This window comes from Fonsecaea erecta, assembly GCF_001651985.1.
Source record: "Fonsecaea erecta strain CBS 125763 chromosome Unknown Scaff3, whole genome shotgun sequence".
Lineage (NCBI taxonomy): Eukaryota > Fungi > Ascomycota > Eurotiomycetes > Chaetothyriales > Herpotrichiellaceae > Fonsecaea > Fonsecaea erecta.
The window spans coordinates 1078588-1098565 of NW_017387246.1; the positions used below are offsets into that span (position 1 = coordinate 1078588).

The 19978-nt window shown below is 53.6% G+C and overlaps 7 protein-coding genes across 7 annotated transcripts; 4 read left to right on the forward strand and 3 right to left on the reverse strand.

Annotated features, from left to right (window-relative positions):
* Positions 1 to 66: 66 nt before the first annotated feature.
* AYL99_03630 (hypothetical protein) lies at positions 67 to 1737 on the reverse strand (the record flags this gene model as incomplete). Its single annotated transcript, XM_018835144.1, has 1 exon — positions 67 to 1737. One exon carries the CDS (start codon positions 1735 to 1737, stop codon positions 67 to 69), a length of 1671 nt encoding a protein of 556 aa, XP_018694794.1.
* A 2230-nt stretch (positions 1738 to 3967) lies between these two features.
* AYL99_03631 (hypothetical protein) lies at positions 3968 to 4860 on the forward strand (the record flags this gene model as incomplete). The annotated part of the gene is made up of 3 exons (XM_018835145.1): positions 3968 to 4057; positions 4153 to 4338; positions 4405 to 4860. The coding sequence occupies 3 exons, from the start codon at positions 3968 to 3970 to the stop codon at positions 4858 to 4860; spliced, it is 732 nt and encodes a 243-aa protein (XP_018694795.1).
* Positions 4861 to 5378: 518 nt separating this feature from the next.
* Positions 5379 to 6146, reverse strand: AYL99_03632 (hypothetical protein; the record flags this gene model as incomplete). Its single annotated transcript, XM_018835146.1, has 4 exons — positions 5379 to 5420; positions 5464 to 5601; positions 5739 to 6012; positions 6097 to 6146. 4 exons carry the CDS (start codon positions 6144 to 6146, stop codon positions 5379 to 5381), a joined length of 504 nt encoding a protein of 167 aa, XP_018694796.1.
* A 1057-nt stretch (positions 6147 to 7203) lies between these two features.
* Positions 7204 to 7713, forward strand: AYL99_03633 (hypothetical protein; the record flags this gene model as incomplete). Its single annotated transcript, XM_018835147.1, has 1 exon — positions 7204 to 7713. One exon carries the CDS (start codon positions 7204 to 7206, stop codon positions 7711 to 7713), a length of 510 nt encoding a protein of 169 aa, XP_018694797.1.
* A 242-nt stretch (positions 7714 to 7955) lies between these two features.
* On the reverse strand, positions 7956 to 9419 carry AYL99_03634 (hypothetical protein; the record flags this gene model as incomplete). Its single annotated transcript, XM_018835148.1, has 1 exon — positions 7956 to 9419. The coding sequence occupies one exon, from the start codon at positions 9417 to 9419 to the stop codon at positions 7956 to 7958; it is 1464 nt and encodes a 487-aa protein (XP_018694798.1).
* Positions 9420 to 11045: 1626 nt separating this feature from the next.
* Positions 11046 to 14867, forward strand: AYL99_03635 (serine/threonine protein kinase (Kcc4); the record flags this gene model as incomplete). Its single annotated transcript, XM_018835149.1, has 2 exons — positions 11046 to 14580; positions 14638 to 14867. 2 exons carry the CDS (start codon positions 11046 to 11048, stop codon positions 14865 to 14867), a joined length of 3765 nt encoding a protein of 1254 aa, XP_018694799.1.
* Positions 14868 to 16140: 1273 nt separating this feature from the next.
* On the forward strand, positions 16141 to 18099 carry AYL99_03636 (hypothetical protein; the record flags this gene model as incomplete). Its single annotated transcript, XM_018835150.1, has 1 exon — positions 16141 to 18099. One exon carries the CDS (start codon positions 16141 to 16143, stop codon positions 18097 to 18099), a length of 1959 nt encoding a protein of 652 aa, XP_018694800.1.
* Between the last annotated feature and the right edge of the window lie 1879 nt (positions 18100 to 19978).

The window sequence follows — 19978 nt, forward strand, 5'->3', positions numbered from 1 at the left end:
AGCGGCAACGCATACGCTTTATGACTATGGTTCCCCACGTGGATGCCCGACGCATATACATCTTCTTTACCGTAACTGAACCTCTATCAGGTACTTATCTAATGTCAACATGGGTGGCAGATGGACGACAGCATTCTCATCTACGGGCTCCTGTAGGTAGTCCCCGTCCTCGACTGGGCGGAGTGAGCAGGCGAGACCCGGTTGCCGTTTGCCTGTGACGCCCATGGAGTCTGTCACGGCCAATTCTTTCTCATGTGTGGTCAAGGCTTGTAGCCAGCTGCTTATCAAGCCGTCTGCAAGTGGCTCGTACCAGAAGAAGCAACGCATTGCAGACTCAACAGCGTCCCAGGATCTCGCTTCCGTGAACTGTGCAAAGAAGCTTCGGCCAAGGGCTATCGCTTGAGCAGCAAGTGGAGTCTCCAAGCCCCAAGATCTCATGACAATCATCGTGATCCAAATCAAGCAGGCTCTCTCCTCCGGGCTCCGCGTCTGCGTGAAGGGAAGCGACCGAGTCAACTCTTGCCTGGAGCCTCGATACGCCGCGACTCGGGAAAATGACCCGTTGGGATCATGCATGTCGAAACCGAACATGATCACCGCGAGCATCAAGTTCTTCTCTAAGCTATGCTCGGTGTCAGTGGATGATTGGAGACAGGCGCATACTTCAAGAAGGTCCAGATAATCCTTGCCCTCTGACACAAGATCTTCTTCTACCGGAGGTGGGATCTCAGCGAGCTTGGATCGGAGAAACATGTTGACCCTTGAAAGAATCCGGATGGTATCCAAGCCTAAGGTGCCCTGGCGACCGATTGCGGCAAGGCCCGGGGGTAGTGTTCGGAGGAGCAGCAGAAGATCATCTTTGAATGGTCGTTGAGGGTATATTCTCCTGTTCTTGCGTTTTGTGAAGGGAAAGATGGTCTCTGCACCGGTCTCGAGCATCCAGAAGTAGTCAGATTGCACCAGAAAAGCTTTCACGAGGCCGCGCAGCCCCAAGTTGTCAAGTCCTCCCTTCAGCGCAACGATGAGTGCCAGTCCTTTGCGATTGGCGATTCTGTCTTCGCCATACAAAACATCAAAGCACGCCAGAGCTAGCACGGTCATGAGCACACCGTCGTCGGGAGGGCCGCGAAGATCGGCCAGTTGGTCACACAGAATTGACACGGCTTTTCTTCGATGGAATTTGACTTCCGCAGATGCCTCGCGCGTCGGTGCTCGGCACTTTTCCAGATACGCCTGGGACAATGCCACAGCTCCATGGTACGCACTTTCGTGAGACAGGATCAACGGAAACATCCAGATCATCAGTGGGTTGGCCATCTTGATCGTCTGAAACAATGGCTGCATGAGGGGCGAAATCTTCTGAGTGTAGTAGTCGAGGGCCTGGGAGACGCAAGGTGTTGCTTGACCTGGCAAGGATCTAAATGGGTCCATCCGTATACCGCCGAAACCGACTTCGAGCGGAGAAGGCGCGCGAGACCATCGGCAACTTGAGGATCCGTCAGACTGGGGTGAGGTCTGTGGCTTCTTGCGCCTGGACTTGGGCAGTGAGTCCTGGTCCTGGGCGTTCCTGGCTTGACATGGTAATGCGTAGCGAGGCTGAGTCTGCTGGCGGATGGAAGCCCGGTATTTGCTTGAGATATGCGACTTGACCAACCTTCGGTGGGAGGCGCTATGGTCGGGATTGTCGTAATTTAGGAAGGTGAATGCATTGGAAACCTGGTGTTTGGCAGCAGGCATAATGATGCCCAGCGTATCATGCTGGAGAGTGATAAGGTACCGATGCGGTCATCGGGTTATAGACTAATACTGCGATATAGTGGTGCTGGTGGGGGCTAAGAAGCCACCATTCATGGATGTCGTTTTGTGAGGTCGAACACCGCTTGCCCGATGGCCGTAGCAATATTGTGGCGGCAGAGATGACGAGATGCTAGTGCCACGGATCAATTAGCATGGCTGAGAGGCCACGCAGAGGCCGAACGCTAAATCTTTCGTCGTCTCACGCCGAATGACGCCGGAATTAAGGATTGCTATTCTTGCCGTGGTGCCTTCAATGTTGTGCATACAGGTACCGGTGGTGGCGCGAATGGGGGAGAAACTACCAATATGCTGCGGCGCCAACGGGCTCGCAAGGCGATACTCCTTTTGCTGAAAGTGAGCTGCGAAGGAAATGACTGACGAGCAGCGGATGGGAGCGTCAGGAAGGATCTCGGGATGCTCAGGCCAGGTGAAGTGGGAGAGGGAGTGAGAAGTGTGCATCAGCACATCTGATGGAGTTTCACGAGCCAAGAAGATTGGACCTGGTGATAGCCTTTTTGGGATTAGTGCCGCATCAAGCTCACTAAGACTCTAAAAGTGGGGCGCGAAGGTCACTAAAACGGGGAGGTGAACGTGGGGGCAATTCGCTAAGAAGTTGCTGTTACAAAATGGGTTCCTGGATCTCGATGGTGAAAGCTTCAAAAGCTGCGGAAGGAATAGCCCCTGTGCCGACAAGCACCTATTGGTTTGTGCCAGTATATCAGATTTGCTGTCCGAGACTCCCCTGGGATACGCTTCGGCTACCAAAACAGGGGCCAAACAGACCGTCACGACCCCTAGACATGTGCTCCCTGCGAATAGCAGGAGACTCAGTCCCATGTGGACGTGCTTCAGAGGGTTGCACATCCCCAAAGGGCGTCTCTCAGCCTTCCCAGTTATCAATAGACTTCCTCTTTCAGCTATAACCCCAACCGCCCTTCCTCTCTATAGACATGTTGGGACGGTGAATATCTCTCTCGTCGATCTGAAACTGCATTCGACCCTGACCACCCACATCACGCCCGGGGGTCGGCGTCATATCTGGAAGCTCGTGTTCGTTATCCCAAAGAAAATCCTTCAGAGAACATGCGCGGGTCGTTTAACGAGAGCATCAGCAGGAAACACAACTTTGGGGTCTATAGACACACAGTCGATTCCGGTTGACCGACGCCTACAGTAGGTCACGATATTACAGAGTACATGTACGAGGTACAGTTCCACTTTTCAGAGCATCTGGGCGATTTCGGGGAGGGATTTGCCTCCGTAGGCGGTTTGTGTGGCGGCGAGTCAATTAGTGACACCCCTCGCTTGGTGTTCTGGGCCCCAAATACTGTGATCCTTCGTCGAGGCTCCTCCCCTCTGTTAAGCCTTGTAAGCCCTCAACCACTGGCACTCCTCGATGCGGCCGCAGACGCACGATCAGTCTGCAGCCCACGGCAACTGACCGTTCGTCACAGGTCACCCACCGCCGCCCCCCGACGCTTACATGATCAGTGGGCGTGTTGGTCTGTCCCAATGACTGGACACACGGGAGTCTTTGTCAGTGTCGGCATCCCCGCCTTTGAATCTGCCAAGCTTCTTACAAAGACAGCGTGCAGGTTGTTAGTTCAGCCGTTGAGGCGCCTTGGAATCGGCAAAACAGCCCTGAATCGCTCAGAACGCTGTCTGGACTTGCCTCGCGCGACGGAGACCCCAGCTCCTCAGTGTCCTTTTTCGCAGCACCAGGCCGCGCGAACGTGGTCTAGAGGGAGACATCTTGCGCACGGCCCTAGCCCCTTTCAGCAGCGCACGAGGATTGATCCATTGGGCAATCTCACGATCGAGGGAAAAAACCACGACGAAAAGGTATTTCCACTGCGATTTATCCACCCTTTCGGTGACCAGGCACCAATCAGACACTGATGCCGGCGTTATGTAAACCAGAGACCCCTTCCTGGCGTTCCCGGATTGGCTTATCTGGTTTATCTGCCCGCAGTCGGCAATCCATATCGTAGGGTAACCCTAACAATCACGCTTGGTGCTGCGGTGGCATTGTGCAAACATAAAGTGGAGGTCGACCCTCATTTCCTACTGCCATTGACTCAGCCGACTCTAAATATCAAGACTCCCAGAGACCGACCTCCAGAGCACGAACTCACTCATCGTCCAAACGAAAGACAAGCTTCAATCAGTCATGGACTACTTTGCCCCTCCGGCTGCCCACCGCGGCTCGTACTTTGAAGCCCTCGTGGAGGCCGACTCATCCAGCTCAAGTTCTCCAGATGTAGGTCTCCAAGTCGCAGCGGGCCCCTCTATCAGCCTGCTGGCGACACCACCGCGGGAAATGAATGTTGTATTGATCATTTTTGCTCAACACAGAATATGGGAGACGTGTTTCGATATGGCAGCATCGAGCCCGGGATGTTCCCCACCCACCCCGTGTGGGAGCCCGCTGATCTCGACACCATCGACACTCTCACCGACTTTAAACCGCAGACCGCCAGAGACGCCAGTGCCCAACCGTCTACAGACTCCGAACAGACGGTGGTCCCGCCGTCAAAACTGGTGAGGGAAACCCCATTCCTCGCCGGCAAGGGTCCCCCCGCATGATTCGCTAACGAGCAGCGCCAGCGTCGGAGAGCACAGAACCGCGCCTCGCAACGGGCCTTCCGCGAGCGGAAAGAGAAACACGTCAAGGCCCTGGAATGCCAGCTCGAGACCCTCAACGAAAAGCACCAGGACCTGCTGTGCTCGTACAACAAGCAGAGCGACAGCATCGTCCGACTGAACCGCAAAATCGCCCAGCTGCAAGCCGACCTGGAGGCGCTGAGGTTCACCGCGGCCATGACGGAACCTCCGGCGTCGCCGATCCATCATCACCGTCACAAATGGCACGGCCCCAATGTGATGCCCGACAAATTCGACGCATTCCCCAACGCCGCCAATCTGGACCCTGTGCTCTACGACGGCTACGAGCTAGGCCCTGACGGAACAATTGTCAACGCAATCGATGCCCAAAACGCAGGGCAGTCGACGAAGACGAAACGAAGGTTACCCGACTTTGAGGATCTACTACGCATGCCGTGACGGGTTTTGGCGTCGTCACGAGTATCAGCAATTTTTCTACCGAGGTCTTTCGAGTCCCAAAGCGTCGACTCCCTCAGATTCCAGGCTTCAATCAAATCAGTATAGGCATCGAACGTCGAACCGCAGGGGACAACAGCGACTTGTATCTATATCTATCTTGATCTACTTCTTTTCTCAGCCGCAGTCTAGTGCAGACTTTGAAGAAGACTTGAGGAGAAACCCAGGTTCTCTGTCTTTGTCTGAGGTACAGGATACGAGTCCGGGCATCCTCTTCCGATCCCTTGAAGTATAGGACTGAGGGCACCTAGTGCGCCGATAGGTGTAGATATTGTGCTCTGCATGGTCGGTCATAGTTTGGCAAGCACAGCTGCGGCGCTGGAAACCTAGAAAGGAAGAAAGGAGATGCATGTATTAGCTCGGAGAACTGCACAATGAGACAAAGGGCATCCTTGCCATCTCCGCGGCGCAGTGAGACATGACAAGACATATGAACTAGTGAAGCTATGCACACCGGAAAGTTACCGGCTCCATGGATCTGGGGAGAAGGATCCAATCGCAAACTGCAGCAAATACATGAGTAAAGGACTGGGAGGGGGGGCTCACTGTTACGTCTCGTCCAGGTTCCTTCTCTGCATAAACGATCTTACCGTGGTCGATGATCATTGCATACCGCGCGGTTCGCTCGCCCAGATTCCAGCCGATGGATTTCGAGAACTTGGTTTCGGGGTCGGAGAGGAACAACTTGCGCGCAAATATAGTTAGTGAAGGTCATCTTCGGATATAGCAAGCAGTCATCACATCTTGTCGTGGACTCGAGCACGGACTCGGTCCCGGCCTTCTCCGAGCGGAAGAGTATGTGGACAGGAGGTTGGACTCACAATCTCATCCTTGATACCGTTTGCCTTGCCCCAGGCGCTCATAACAAAAGCGTCGTTGTATGCCAAAACGGCCACGATGTCCACCTTTTTCCCTTTGATATCTTGGAGGGCATCGATATAACCGGGCAGGTGCCTCACGCTGCACCCGGGAGTAAAGGCGCCGGGCACGGCGAACAAGACGACCTTCTTGTCTGCCCATTCTTTCGAGGCATTGTAGTTTTGTGGGATGCCACAGCTGGTGATGGCGGCACTTTCGGGGGTATATGGGATGTAGCTGTGTATAGCGACAAATGTGTAAGCATACTATCTGATCCAGAGCTTTTCACAGAGGAACTGGAGGGGCGCAACAACGACTCACGAGAAGACAACGTCTGGGGGAAAGTCGTCCCCTGCCTTGAGTCCAGACATGGTGGATGGTGATCTGCGGGTTCAAATATCTCGCGACGAGCACGGTGTCCTATTACCAAGAGTCTGGAAGAATAGGCTCAACGTCGAGACGGAGCTGGTTTGTGCTGAACGGCTCCTTGCATTGAATACAGACTGCGGCGGCAGCCCCTCGTTTGACAAATCAACCGCGGTAAACCAGCCCTCACTAACCCATGTTCGTCGCCCCGCGCCATCCGCAGCCAGTCGGAAGAAACACACGCACGGCGAAACATAATTCCGCAAGTTTCTCGGCAATCCCCCTGGTGGCCCCCCTAAGACTTCAAATTATGCACTAGCAGAGGCGTGGATGACGAAGGGATCTTGCCGCTGGATTAGATGCCATCCTGCTGCTTTTCCCCCCAACCCCAGACCTCAGAGCCGACAAGCAGGGCCCTGTGTGGCCTACAGGAGGCTAAACCTGAGAAGGTATACCAGTCTTGCTGTTTCTCGCGCGTCGCGCCGCTTAATGGATCTGACAGACTTTCTCAGCCGCCACTGGCTCGAGTATCTGCCGTCGACTCCCGTCGGTGGAGGGACTCTTTGTATTGCGAACGGTCTGGATGGATCGAGGACGCGCAGCCCTTGCTGCTCTGGGAAGGTCTCAATCGCCGCCTCCAGCATGGGTGGGACGGATTGGTGTGACACTTGATGCCAGCTGCACCGTTTGTCATGGCATTATTGGACTCCTACGGACCTTATGCGTTCCTGGTTGGATGAACTCGATAAGGCTGAAGGTAGAGGGGGTCGATCACCTAACGACAACGGGAGCTTGTACTTAGTAATAGGTGGGTTGAACTATGTACAGGCTCTGGGCGGGACTCAAATGTTTGAGCGGATGCTGTCCTTCGTTGGTCCTTTGGTGGATCATTGGGAGGTATATTAGAGCTCCCTTTCGTCCATTGTTGCTCTTGGAATCCAGGGTCTTTTCCGGCATCTCGCACGCATCTCGCACAAACATCCTCTAGAAGCAGAGCCGCTTATAATACTTGGTGCAGCTCTTTTCCAGAATCCATCAACAACCCCTTCTCTGTCAAGCACAATGGCCGCCCTTCGCCCTCCATACACATTACAGACCGCGCAAGAAAAGGTCAAATTCGCCCAAAACATGTGGAATACGTGTGACCCAGCTAAAGTCTCCAACGGGTACACGAGTGACTGCATTTGGCGCAACCGCTCGTCCTTCATCCGCGGCACCGCCGAGATCATCGACTTGCTCACCAAGAAGTGGGACAAGGAACAGTCTTACCGCCTCCGAAAGGAGTTGTTTGCCTTCACGGATGATAAGATTGCTGTGCAGTTCTGGTACGAGTATCAGGATAAATACGATGGAATGAAGTGGAAGAGGTGTTACGGTCTGGAGGATTGGACCTTCGATCGGGAAACCGGAAAGATGAGAAAGAGACATATGAGCGGCAATGATATACTGCTGGGAAAGAACGGGGATGGCGTTGCGGTGCCAGAAGAGGGGATCCAGGGCCGCTGGTTTGTCGACGGGGTAGACGTCGACGATGACAGTGTCACGGCGCAGTTGACTGGTGCTCACTTTTAAAATCGACCTCAAACGTCGACAGGCAGGATGGCAATAAGGAAGCGGAAAACGACAGACTTCGGCTTGCGGGTACTTTTATGATTTCATACTTGTTATAGATAGGCCCTAATAACGATCGTCAACCATCGAGGATAGCTCAACCCCGGCCAAGCTGGATTGTTGGCCCTGAACTCCTGTACATATAGGTTTTGGCATGTTCTCAGTGAGCCTTTTGTTTCTCTCACACGCAACAGCTCTCACCTCTACAATTCAGGGTCTTCCTCGACCCACTCGCTCTCGTCTGGCTCTACAAACGGTGCAAGCCTTTCTTTGAATTCATCCAGGTCCATGTTATCCTCGGCGACCGCGATTCCACCAGGTGTCTTCGGTGGTATGAGGACGTTGGGAACAACATGGATCACACCATCAGCGGCAATGCCATCTAGGACGGCAACCCGACTGAAACCATTGATCTTCATAGTTATGAGCCGACCGAAACGAGCAATGTCAATGCTCAAACTCTTGCCTTCGAGGCCCGTCGGAAGATCCACATGAATGAATCCCTTGGGCACCTTGTGATGAGGTGCTGAGCTGGTATCCGCGTCGAGTTTGTAAATGGCGTCGGAGTAGAGCGTGATGTTGTCACCAGCATGGTACAAGATCAGGGCTTTCAGATATTTCAGGCCAAACCTGCTGAAAAGGAAGGCATTGATTTTTGGGCCAAGACGTTTGAAAGCAAAGTTGGAGGGTGCGAACAAGGTACCTCCCGAGTGGCTTGATGTGTCGTTGAAAGCAGCATAGAGACCAGTCTTCTCCAGAGCAAGGTCCAGGGTGCTGAACTCCCCCGGGAGAGCTGAGATGATATCGACAGCCTTCGGCGGAGGAAGCAGGATGCTGTCGATGCCATGGATGACTCCGTTTGTTGCAAAGATATCGATGGCGACGATGCGAGAGTAGAAGTTGACAGTTAAGCCTCTCAAGGAGACTTGAGTGGAGAGCCGCTGGGGCACTTTTCCGATGAACCTGGCTTCGAGAGCAGTTGGGATGGTCCGGCTGACCAGGATACGGGGAGCAGGATAGAATTCAGGCGAGACGTGGTATGTCAAGAGCTTCTCCAAAAACTCTTTGGGTGGCTTTGGCGCATGCTTGGGGATCTTGTCGAACGCTCGATCTGTCGGAGCAAAGATGGTGTGGTTGGTTTTAGTGCTATTCAGCAGCTCGACGAGGTCTGGAAACTCCTTGACGGCAGCGCTTAGTTTGGTCGTATATTTACTCTTCGAGATCAGTTCCCAGATAGTCTGATTCGAGCGATGGTGGGGGTGATGGGGGCGGCGAGGCTTCTTGCCCGGAGGGCCATGGTGCGGCGGATGGTGCGGCGGACCGTGATGGGGAGGCTCATCAAACAGATCCAAATCATATTCTGCGGAGTCTAACCAGGCCTCGCCAGCAAAGGCGTCCTGGAAATCTTCGCCATAGCTGACAGCTGTGTCGTGTGTCAAATCGACGAGCTCTGCAAATGCGTGTTTGGCCGAGTCAGCAGCCTTTGTAAACTCCTCTTCAAGATCTTCCCAGAAAGACTCGGCCTGGTGCTCTTTGTTCCAAAAAGGATGTTCGCAAGGATAGTCGGTCTCCTGGTTCTCAATAGACAGGGACTCGAAAGTAGCCTGATCTGGAATGACGAAAGCCGCAGCAACGGCTGCCGCCGAGACGAGAGAGACACACCTCATGGTGGGGTCAGGTAGGGACAAGTCGAATGCGATGATGCCGAGCGTTGAACAGAGGAAATCGAAAGGGGAGGTGAGAGAAGTTGTATAAGGTTGAGATCATTCAAACAGGCAGAAGCGAAAAGACGTTGTACCAACCACACTCGTATCCTGCTATTCGGGGATGGGCCAAAGTCTATGACATGCACAAAGCAGATGGTGATGCGCGGGGGTGAGGGAGCTTCTGAGGAAGACGACGTAAGACATGCACTACGAGAGGTTATGCTCGATATGACTGGTTGGGATTCGATCTCTGGGCCCTATTGAGCCATTTCCGGGCGGTGACAGGGAAGCACACAGCTGCCAGGGTAAGCTCCTTGGGGCCCGTGGGCCCCTACTGGGTGTCTCCCCACCAAAATAACTCTTTGTTCGGGCCCGAGACAGCTCCCTGTGGTCACCCCACTCTTGTTGCCGCTAGGCAATGGCATGGGGTGACGACGTGCCACGCACCCCTAAGCTCCTGGTCGGCGAATGGCCAGCTCCGTTCCGAGGCAGGGAGGTACCCGAAATAGCCAAATGGCAATAGGGTTCAATAAACACTTTGCTGTGTCCCAAGTACACGGTACTCTGTCCCTGAATTTCCATCGTAGCACTGCGTGAGGATGTGATCTGCCATCAACATCCGACAAGATCATCACAACAATGCTCATCGTGCGTGAAACAAACCAGTGGAAAGCACCTCGAGCTTCAACAAGGTTTGATAAACTGCCGCCGTCCAGCTGAATGGTGGAAAGCAGTGGTTCCCTGACGCGCTGTCAGCGAGACAGTCCCTGCCGATTGCCATGTCAAAGGTCCATGTCCGCGGCGCGGTGCGCGGGTTGCTCTTGGTATCAAAATGAAAAAGAATGTCGAGCTGCATATCGGCAGAGCATCTTCAAGAGATGTGGTTGGCAGCTGCTATCCAGAGGAATGTGGTGCACCTCCCATTGTACCACGGTTGACGACTTCTCTTGCAGAATGCCTCCTTTCGTTCTCTGTAGCGAGTGCAGGCAAATCCTCCTTCATTGAGATTCCGTTGGCTCCATCAGGTCGTTCTTTTTTGGATGCTTCGCCTCCCATTTTGGTTCTTGGTTCTTGGTTCTTGGTTTTTGGACTCACCTAGAACATTTCTCATTGCCCAATGCGCCCACTGCGCCAGCATTCCTCAGCCTGACCCAATCATATCTCAAGCCTGGCATCAACAGTCTCCCGGCTCTGGCCAAAACAAAACATTATATCACATCGAGCTGGGTGGAAGACAAGCACAATCACGGACACAAAGAGAAGGGAACAGGGAGAGAGTGTGGTTGAGGTCGTGCGAACCACACAGTTCACCAAGACGCGGACTTCACATCAGAGGACTGGCAGAATTCAGGCACGGGCCCAATACAACGCTTTGTTGACATCAACACCTTGCATGTGATTTCGCAGTTCATTACATCACATTAGTTTTTACTCACCTCATACTCACGATAACAACGCGATCAGATACATACGTTCGTCCACCAACTGAAGCGACTTTCTTCTTATTACTAATTCTTGATTAGGCACGTTGGATGGAGACATCATCGTTGCAGGCTTGAGGTTGTTTATCAAACGGGCGTGCCCATGATGTCGTCCTCCCTCAAGACTTCAGCGCGACCCGGGGGACCCGCGACACTTCAGTCTAAGACAGAGAGACCATCTACAAAGAGAAATCCTCTGGCTGAAATCCAACCTCGAGCGACACCTGCACCCCTCTCACCCTACAGTCGGGCCCACGGCCCCGCAGGCTCGTCACCGCGACTACCACATCACGAGTCACTCAAACCTGAAGGGAACTTGTCCGTTCGCGAGAAGGCCGCAGGCAAACGTCCTGTCATCGCCATCGACAACAAGCGTCTCTCCACTGTAGCAGACGATATTGCCACAGAGAGCAAGAGAGACTCGCAGGTCTCAACAACCTCAGCCGTCTCTGCTACTGCCAAGGGAAAAAGAAAGACTCATGTCGGACCATGGCAGCTGGGGAAGACCCTCGGAAAGGGAGCCACCGGGCGGGTGCGTCTGGCAAAGCACGCAGGGACTGGCCAAACTGCAGCGGTTAAGATTGTGTCCAAGAAGTCTGCCGCGCTTGTGCAAAGTGCAAGCATGGCTCGTATGGACGACGAAGACACGCTTTCGATGATCGCAGCAGGCCCTCGGACAATGCCATTCGGTATCGAACGCGAAGTTGTCATCATGAAGTTGATTGAACACCCTAACATCATCAATCTCTACGACATTTGGGAAAACCGTGGCGAACTTTACTTGGTCCTGGAGTATGTTGAAGGTGGTGAGCTGTTCGACTACGTGTCGGGCAATGGAGCTCTACCTGAAGATGAAGCAGTCAGACTTTTCCGCCAGATCATCGCGGGTCTTTCATATTGTCATCGCTTCAACATCTGTCACCGCGACCTCAAACCGGAGAACATCCTCCTGGATGGCAACCGAAACATCAAGTTGGCCGACTTTGGCATGGCAGCTTTGCAACCTGACGGCACGTGGCTGAACACCTCATGTGGCAGCCCGCACTATGCCGCGCCTGAGATCATCCAAGGCAACCAGTACCGTGGCGACCGGGCCGACATCTGGAGCACGGGAATCATCCTGTACGCAATGCTCAACGGCTTCCTGCCGTTCGATGGCGGGACCTTGGCTAACACTCTACGCTTGGTCAAGAAAGGAGAGTACTTTCTCCCTCCCAATTTGAGTGTCGAAGCCTCGGATCTCATCCAGCGTATCTTGCAAAAGCGACCAGAGAAGAGAATCACAATGGAAGAGATATGGGCACACCCACTTCTCAAGAAATACGAGAAGTATCATGCCAGCATGGTGGCGCCCGAACCGCTCATTGGTGCAGCCCCACCTTTAACTATCGAGACGCAAGGTCGACGAGTCATCAAACGTTCCGATGTTGATATGGAGATCCTGAGGAACCTGTCGACTCTATGGCATGGTAAGAAGCCAGATGAGCTGATAAAACAGTTGATGAGCGATGAGCCAAACCATGAGAAACTCTTCTATTGGGCATTGGTCAAGTTTCGAGACGATCAGCTTGAGAACTACCCGGGCGACCCCCTCCACTACTCAGCCAGTGACTATCACCATGTTAGCAAACCGAAACCGAAACCCAAGCGTGCAAACAATGGCCGTGGACACCATCGACGAGCTTCACAGTTCTCGATTGTCAGTGACGACAATAATAGGCGAGACGGATACTACAAGAATCCTGGCACTGCGGCAAGCAAAGCCACACAGAGCAGCTATGATCCTTATCGAGCATCAAGGACGCCGATTGCGGGAGATGCCCTTGAGCCACCCACGGTCGTTGTTCGTCACCGGCCAACCACACCGGGAGGCCGGTCTGTGAGCTCGGCTGGCAGCGTGAGACACAAGGCCGTGAATAGATTGAGACCTGATGTTCCCGCTATCCCTAGTTTCACATCTGAAGAGCTAGAGAGACTCATCCAGAAGAAGCGCGCCTCTTATTCCACAGCGACATCCAAAAGTTCCCTGTCAAGTACAAGACGCCTTCCTGGTATCCGAAAGTCGATGAGCTACAAGCGACAGGTCAGCTTCCAACACCGTCGCCAGAATTCCTCAGGTACGACAAACACTCGTGCTGCAGATCGCCCTGGCACTCGTGGGACTATGAACGGAAGATCTGAGACACAGAGCAACCCGAGTCTGCCAACTCCCCCGCAAGCCTATCGTCCGCGCAAATCCAGCTCAGACATCGACGTGAAGAAGCCGCGGGTGGCCAGCTATTACTGGAAAGACGAAACCCGCAAGGTCAGTGCTGAGCTCGGCAAGATCTGTGAAGAGGCGTTCAATCGATCTTCGGTCTCTACAGTCAGCGAAGTCAGCCCAGCTCCCCCGTTGGACTCATCAGCCACGTCGATCGCAGCACATGCCTACAAAGTTCCGGAAAGCATTCGTGACCGACCCCTTCCTGCAACTCCGATTCTTCAAGAGTTGACGGAGCGTCGCCAGAAGATCATTGAAACATGGGGTGATGCTGACCCGAATGTTCTCGCTGACATGCTAGCTGCTGTTGACAAGCGCATCGATGCCGAGTTGGGCAACGCGAGACAATTTGAGAAGCGAGCGGCTTCTGATCCAACACATGGAGCTGGGCCAAGCAGGTATCGCCGTTCTCTGTCTCCAGTCGACACCATGGAAAACTTGAGGCGAAACCGTGAAGATAGCTCTAGAGCAGCGTCAGACCCCGTCAAGTTGAAGACCCCTCAGGCGCCAAAAGACACCACCATTCGGGTCGTAACTCCAGATCCAAATTCGCCTTTTGCTCAAATTGAGCCCCTTCTAGTCCACAAGAACAAGGCCACGCCCATAAATTCGCTGAGAGGCGGCCCGGTCGAGTCCTACGATCGCATTGGGTACGATGCGCGGCTACACAGCAAACAAGAACTTGACACGATCCACGAGAATCCCGGGTCGCCAAAGAAGAAGGCTTTCCCACCTTCATCCAACGCGGCACGAAAATGGTCCTGGCTTGGAAAACGGGGGTCTGGCCCTCAGGATTCCATCGATTCTAATAAGTCTTCAGAGGATATTGCGCAGGATGCCTTTTCCAACACCTCCCAAATGGCCCAGGCGAGCGAGTCGGGAACCTCTTCTACCCATTCGACGATAAGAGCGAGTGAACAACAATCGGGTGACATTGAGCTGCATATGGAGAAGAAGAGAAAATGGTTCCAGAAGATGTTCGGGAGACCAGCCAAGCCTAAGGACGACCCCCCGGTAATCCCAATTGGACCTCGCATTGTGAGAGAGTTGTCGGATGGCACGGACTCCAACGAAGCGAACCACGAGATCAACGCAGACGATAGGGTCAGAGTCCGGAAGGCTTACCCTCCAGCAACAAGCGTCGATGCCGCCATAGCAGCTGCTGCAGTCGGTCCCATTGAAATCAATCAGAATTGGTTCGCCAAGTTCTTTCATATCAAACCCGCGACTCGGGTCATTTGCCTTCAAATCAGCAAGGGCAAAGCGAGGCGAGAGCTTGTCAAGATTTTGAAAGATTGGCGCAAGTACGGATTGAGAGACGTGCTTACAGAACGCCGGGCAGGCTGTGACGTGGTGCGAGGGCGCGTTGATGCGTCGAATTGTAAGTTTTCCCCTTTGTTTTTCCGGTATCACGCACGCTGATCTGTCTGTGAAACAGACCTCCAACTCAAGCCCGTCCATTTCCATGCCTATTTGTATTCGGTCCTCGAACAGGGTCGCAAAACCCATTTGAGCATTATGAAATTTACACAGGAGAAGGGTGCAGCGAGCAGTTTTTACAAAGTTGTTGATACCCTGGAAGCGCTCTTGAAGGAGCGGCATTTGTTAGTGCACGATGTGCAGCGCAAGAAGGCCATTGAACGAAGTCTTAAGGAAGCGGGTTTGTGAAACGACCAAATCAAGTTGGATTCACTAGCAATTCTGGAACCTAAACATCACTGGAGGGCTTGGAAAGCATTGCCTGTGTGTTTTCAGCCCCGTGTACATTCTTTTTTGCAAAGACACTTGGATTGTTGGAGGTCAAAGGAAGAAGAGTCTCTGCCGGTTAGGATACATATGGTTGTTTTGGAACCGAAACAAAAGGCATATGCATGGTACTCAGGAGCTTCTGCAAGGATATTCTAATGCTAATGCTAATGGAACGCCTAACCAACAATGGAAAGCGAATGTGCCATCTCAATTTCTCAAGTCTACGACTGCTTTGACCGTGAATGTTTCTCGAACCTGACGTACCACGGCCAGTTGCCGCCCACGAAGCCCGCGGTGGCACAATAGCAGTCCGTGTACGTCTTGTGCATGGACTCGGCGAACCAGGGGCCTGCGCAGGGACCGTTCGGGGTGAGGTTGATGAATGCCTGTTCCTGGGGGATTGATTGCCTGTTAGTAGGAGTATGCTTTTTTTCCCTGCTGCTGGGAGCCCGGGCAAGAGAGATGGAGGGAGATGGAAATGGGGGATTCGAGGGCCTTTCGTCAACTACGGCACCTGGGGATCCTCGAATTGTAACAGCAGGGATCTTGTTCCACCCACCCACTCCAGTATCGCTGGGGAGGGGGCTCTGATGTGAGCTCTTCCAGTCGAGCTCTCAGCTCTACGCTTTGAGCAAGGCGAGAGAGTTAGTAAGAAAGGGGGGCTATCGTATATATATGGTAGGGCGCTGCTCATCGGTTGGCCTTGAAGCTCTCTTTAAGCGACAATATTGGTGTCCATCGATTGTTTGTCTATTACTATTGATCTCGAGTATGGCATTCACCATTTAGCTACATGGCTGGTCACGGTCTGATGATATAGATCTTATTATAGTTAAATTATAATAGCGCATTACATGTGTAATTACTCACTAGTTTTGCTTGTGACTGTGCGTCTTCCGGCCAATATCAAAGTCTTGTTGGAGCAGAACCTGACGACATGACTACTCTTTGGACCGCCGCTGATGTCTTTGTTGCAGGTGACTCAAGTCGGCGGAGGCCGGCAAAAGCAGTGGGTGCTAACGTGAGTCTGCATTTCTGCTAACTACCTTCGTGCTCTTGCTTCGCTGTTTCATGCTCTCAGCGATTCCAATTGGTCACGGAACAAGTAACCAGACAGACCAAGGTGAAGAGGGGCAAGTCACTCGTAGCAATACCCGACCTCGCCCTGAGTCAACGCCGTTCCTCATTCGCGATGACTCTCTGCAACTTCTGTGATGGCTATGAAATACATCCGACCCTTGGTGCAAGCGTCTCACTTCCTTCGTACGGCCAGCTCGAAAAGAATGCTGCCCAAGGCTGCGAAGGCTGCCGCTTCCTCCGGGACACATTACGCATAGAGCCCAAAGATAGTACCAAGCCGGCCGATTCTGAAGCTCCAGTTTTCATCAGTCAAGCATGGCGCCGCTCCTGGTACCTATTGTCTTGCCCAAGCCTTCGATCCGGCGAAGTCATAGTCGCTCCCTGCGGTGCTGAGACATTCGAGTCCGACTTTGTGGTACCGGAGAATCCAAATGACTATCGCTGCTGGAGAACGGTGCGGAGATGGCTGGACGAGTGCATTCAGCACGGATGTTCAGCCATCGCTGATGTGCCGCTTCCGAAGCGCATCATCGCGGTGGCCGAGGACGAGAGGGTTCCGCCCCGGCTCTTCCTGCCGCCGCCGGGAACGACCGGCCGCTTCGTGGCCTTGAGCCACTGCTGGGGCAAGACGACAAACATGACGAAGCTCCTGACCGAGAACGAAGCCGCGTGGCAGCACGGTATCGACGTGTCCGCGCTGTCGCAGAACTTTCGAGATGCGATGGTCGTCACGCGTCGCCTCGGGTTCCGTTACCTCTGGATAGACGCCCTGTGCATCGTGCAAGACTCCGCCGCCGACTGGGTCGAACAGTCACCCCAGATGGCGTCCATCTATGGTACGGCGGCGCTGGTCGTGTCGGCCGCGTCGGCCGCCACTAGTGACGAGGGCTTCCTGCGTCCTCGTCGATCTCTGTGCTCGCCGCTCCTCGGTCCATCGCGTTCCAAATACCTTGTCGCCAAGACGGACGTCGTGGGAGAGTACGAGTGGTTAAGGCTGCCCGCTCTCAGCATTGTCGGTCGGTCGGTACTGAACTCTCGGGGCTGGGCGGCTCAGGAGCGCATCATGGCCGCTCGCCTCCTGCATTACACAACTTTTGAGATGATCTGGGAGTGCCCCAAACACTGTCTTTTTGAGTCGACGCGGCCGGTGATTGACGAAGTCTCCGCGCCCGCTTATTATACGCCGGACCCCTTTTTGAGGAAAGCTGAAATGCATAAGCTAGTGGTTCAGTGGCAGCGCGCCCAGCTAGGACCAGGGGCGCGAATACATGAGGCCATATCGAACCCGAATGCCACCCTACGCGCGTGGTTTGACTGCGTACAGGAGTTCTCACCCCGACAGCTGACGTGTTCATCCGACAAGCTTCCCGCCGTTGCCGGCCTAGCTGTCGTGTTCGATTATGGCCTGGAAAGGGCTGGAGCCTATCTGGCCGGCCTATGGAGCGGACATCTAGCTCGATGTCTCGCTTGGCAAAAGCAGCGGAGTCCGGAGGTTAGCGGGGTCGCTGACTGCCATGCGCCGTCATGGAGCTGGGCTTCAGTGGGCGGCAGGATACAATACGCCTGGGAAGAAGCGGAGCACGTGTTGCATACTGCTATTGAATCTTCGCCCTGGCCGAGTCGGCATAATCCTCGCCTATTGGATCATCATATGGTTCATGCCGGCGAGTCGGGCCCTTATATGAGCGTGGAGGAAGGCTCTTATATCGTCCTCGAGGGGAACTGCATGGATGCCCGTAGGCTAGGTTCCAATTGCGAAATCATGTTCGATGGAAGAGGATATGGCTGGCTGCTGAATGGAAAACCGGTCTTTGGAGATGGCCCCGAAGATATCGTTTTGATGCAGCTGCTGTGGACGACCAGGAACTTTCATCCCGAAAATCGACTTGAACTCTGCGCGCTTCTCCTCAGAGAGACGGAGAGCAAGGACACCTTCCGTCGGGTTGGGCTGGTGACTTATTACTTAGGGCGAGAGGCCGGCTATGTAAATGGACAGTTTATGACGCCTATGGGCCTCGAGGAATCGTACAATGCGCTTGGGTGGCAGCGGAGAGCGTTGAAGATAGTGTAGCCTAAGGCTTGACCTCCGGATTGTGGAGAGTTGCCGCTTGCGCCCGGCCTTTGGTGTACTAACTTGCTCTTCTGGAGTGTTTTTCTGCCTCGTTGACACGTTGCTTTTCTCCGCCCGATCTTCAAAGCTCTCCAGATGTCCACTGTGCGCTTTCTGTGTTCAACAGGACGAGCATGCGGAGACCGACACCCAGGACAAGCCGCTGTCCTTGTGTGAGTATACGACTGGCCTCAATGTCCAGCTCCAACATTCCCATCGATGTGGTGACGCTTCGGTGGCTAACACAGCCTTAGCGGCCGTAATCCGCTCCCCGGGCTTCCGCAGAATCCAGCAGTCTTGCAGTTGTGTTACAGATTGTCTTCCCCATCGAGGTTGAGGGATTAACGCCCTCAAAGTTCAAGCATGTCCCAGTCGGTATGGCACAGCTCATCGAGCCCAGCGGTTCGTTTTCAGATCGTAGATACAACGCTCAATCTTCCATGATCCCATTGCATGGCCTATGCCTCGTCTTGAATCTGTCAGCACAAGCTGCGCACCAGAAGCCGAGGAGGTGAGCCAGGTGCAGATCGTCCAATGGATTGCGGACTTCGTGACGAGTCTGCCAGAGAGTCGCGGGCGACGACAGTTCGGGGACAACATATATATATATATATATCTCCTTTGTAAAGGGGGTAGATTCACTGCCCCATGTGTCAAGGCAAGGTTTGATTGGCCCAAGGCCGCATGGCTTGATGTGCTCAGCCTACGGATTGAAACGGAGCGGGTCGGGCGAAGAATCGATCGCTGCCGGGACTGGCTCATGGGAGCATTACCAGGATATGTATAGTATGTGATCCCCCTTCAACTTGGAAGTTGGATTATGTACTTGACGCAGTTGTGGACTGAAGATGTTGGTCGTAAAGGTTTCAATTGTGGCAAGGGTTCAGTGTGCTTCCAGGTGCCGATGGCTTTGTGGACAAGTAGCTTCTCTCAACATGGAGACATGCTCAATGACCACATGCTGCTCGCCGGAGATTTTGACCGTAACGTAACAGCATAGAGGGTATTCATGCCATATCTTCGAGTGTTGATGATGGTCTGCCCGGCTGATCATCATCATCCAAACTCTTCGTCAGTCCATTGCGAGCCCGTGTCTTTCCGAAAAACTCACAGACGGACTGGTTCGAAGGCTGATTGGACATAATCAATATAGATGAACAATGACCACTGCTCGTTGTTCCGGAGATGAGAATCATTTGTCGGTGAATTCGAGGGTGCCGGTATAGCCCTGGCCAAGTGCGCGTTCAAGTTGTGCCGTGCAAGGTCTTGCGCTCGCCTCTACCATTCTGCACGAGACGCTGCGCTCTCCCCTACCAACCGCTCCAAAGGAACAGCGTGCGGTGATATATCAGACACAATCTGCAAATTTGCACAAACATATAGTTTTGACATTCACACAATGTTTGGAATGTGTTGCTGTATCGTGTCATTTGCGAATGACGCCGGCCTAGGATGATGATAATTGTCGACCGTTCTGCAGACCTGTTTCACGGCCTTCATGGGCTGTAAGTAGGCATGAAGATCTTTCTTTGAGACAGCTGACTAGGCCGGCCGCCCCTTGATCCATTCTTTTTGTACTTGATGCAGACCCATCGTGTGGACAGGGGTTCGTTCCTGTGAAGCGTCAGCGCCTGTGTGACTTTTATTTCGCAGCGTGGGCAGAAGTCTCGGCGGCGTCGTTGCACACCACTTGCTTGCTTACCTCTTTGTCTGTTCGATCGTGCATGTTCGATGAACTCGGTGTCAGTCTTTGGGACAATCCACATCCGGAGCTCGTCCAGACCATGGAGATGCTGGTATAATGTGCAGGTAATCAAGAAGACGATGCGCCGTGAAGCTC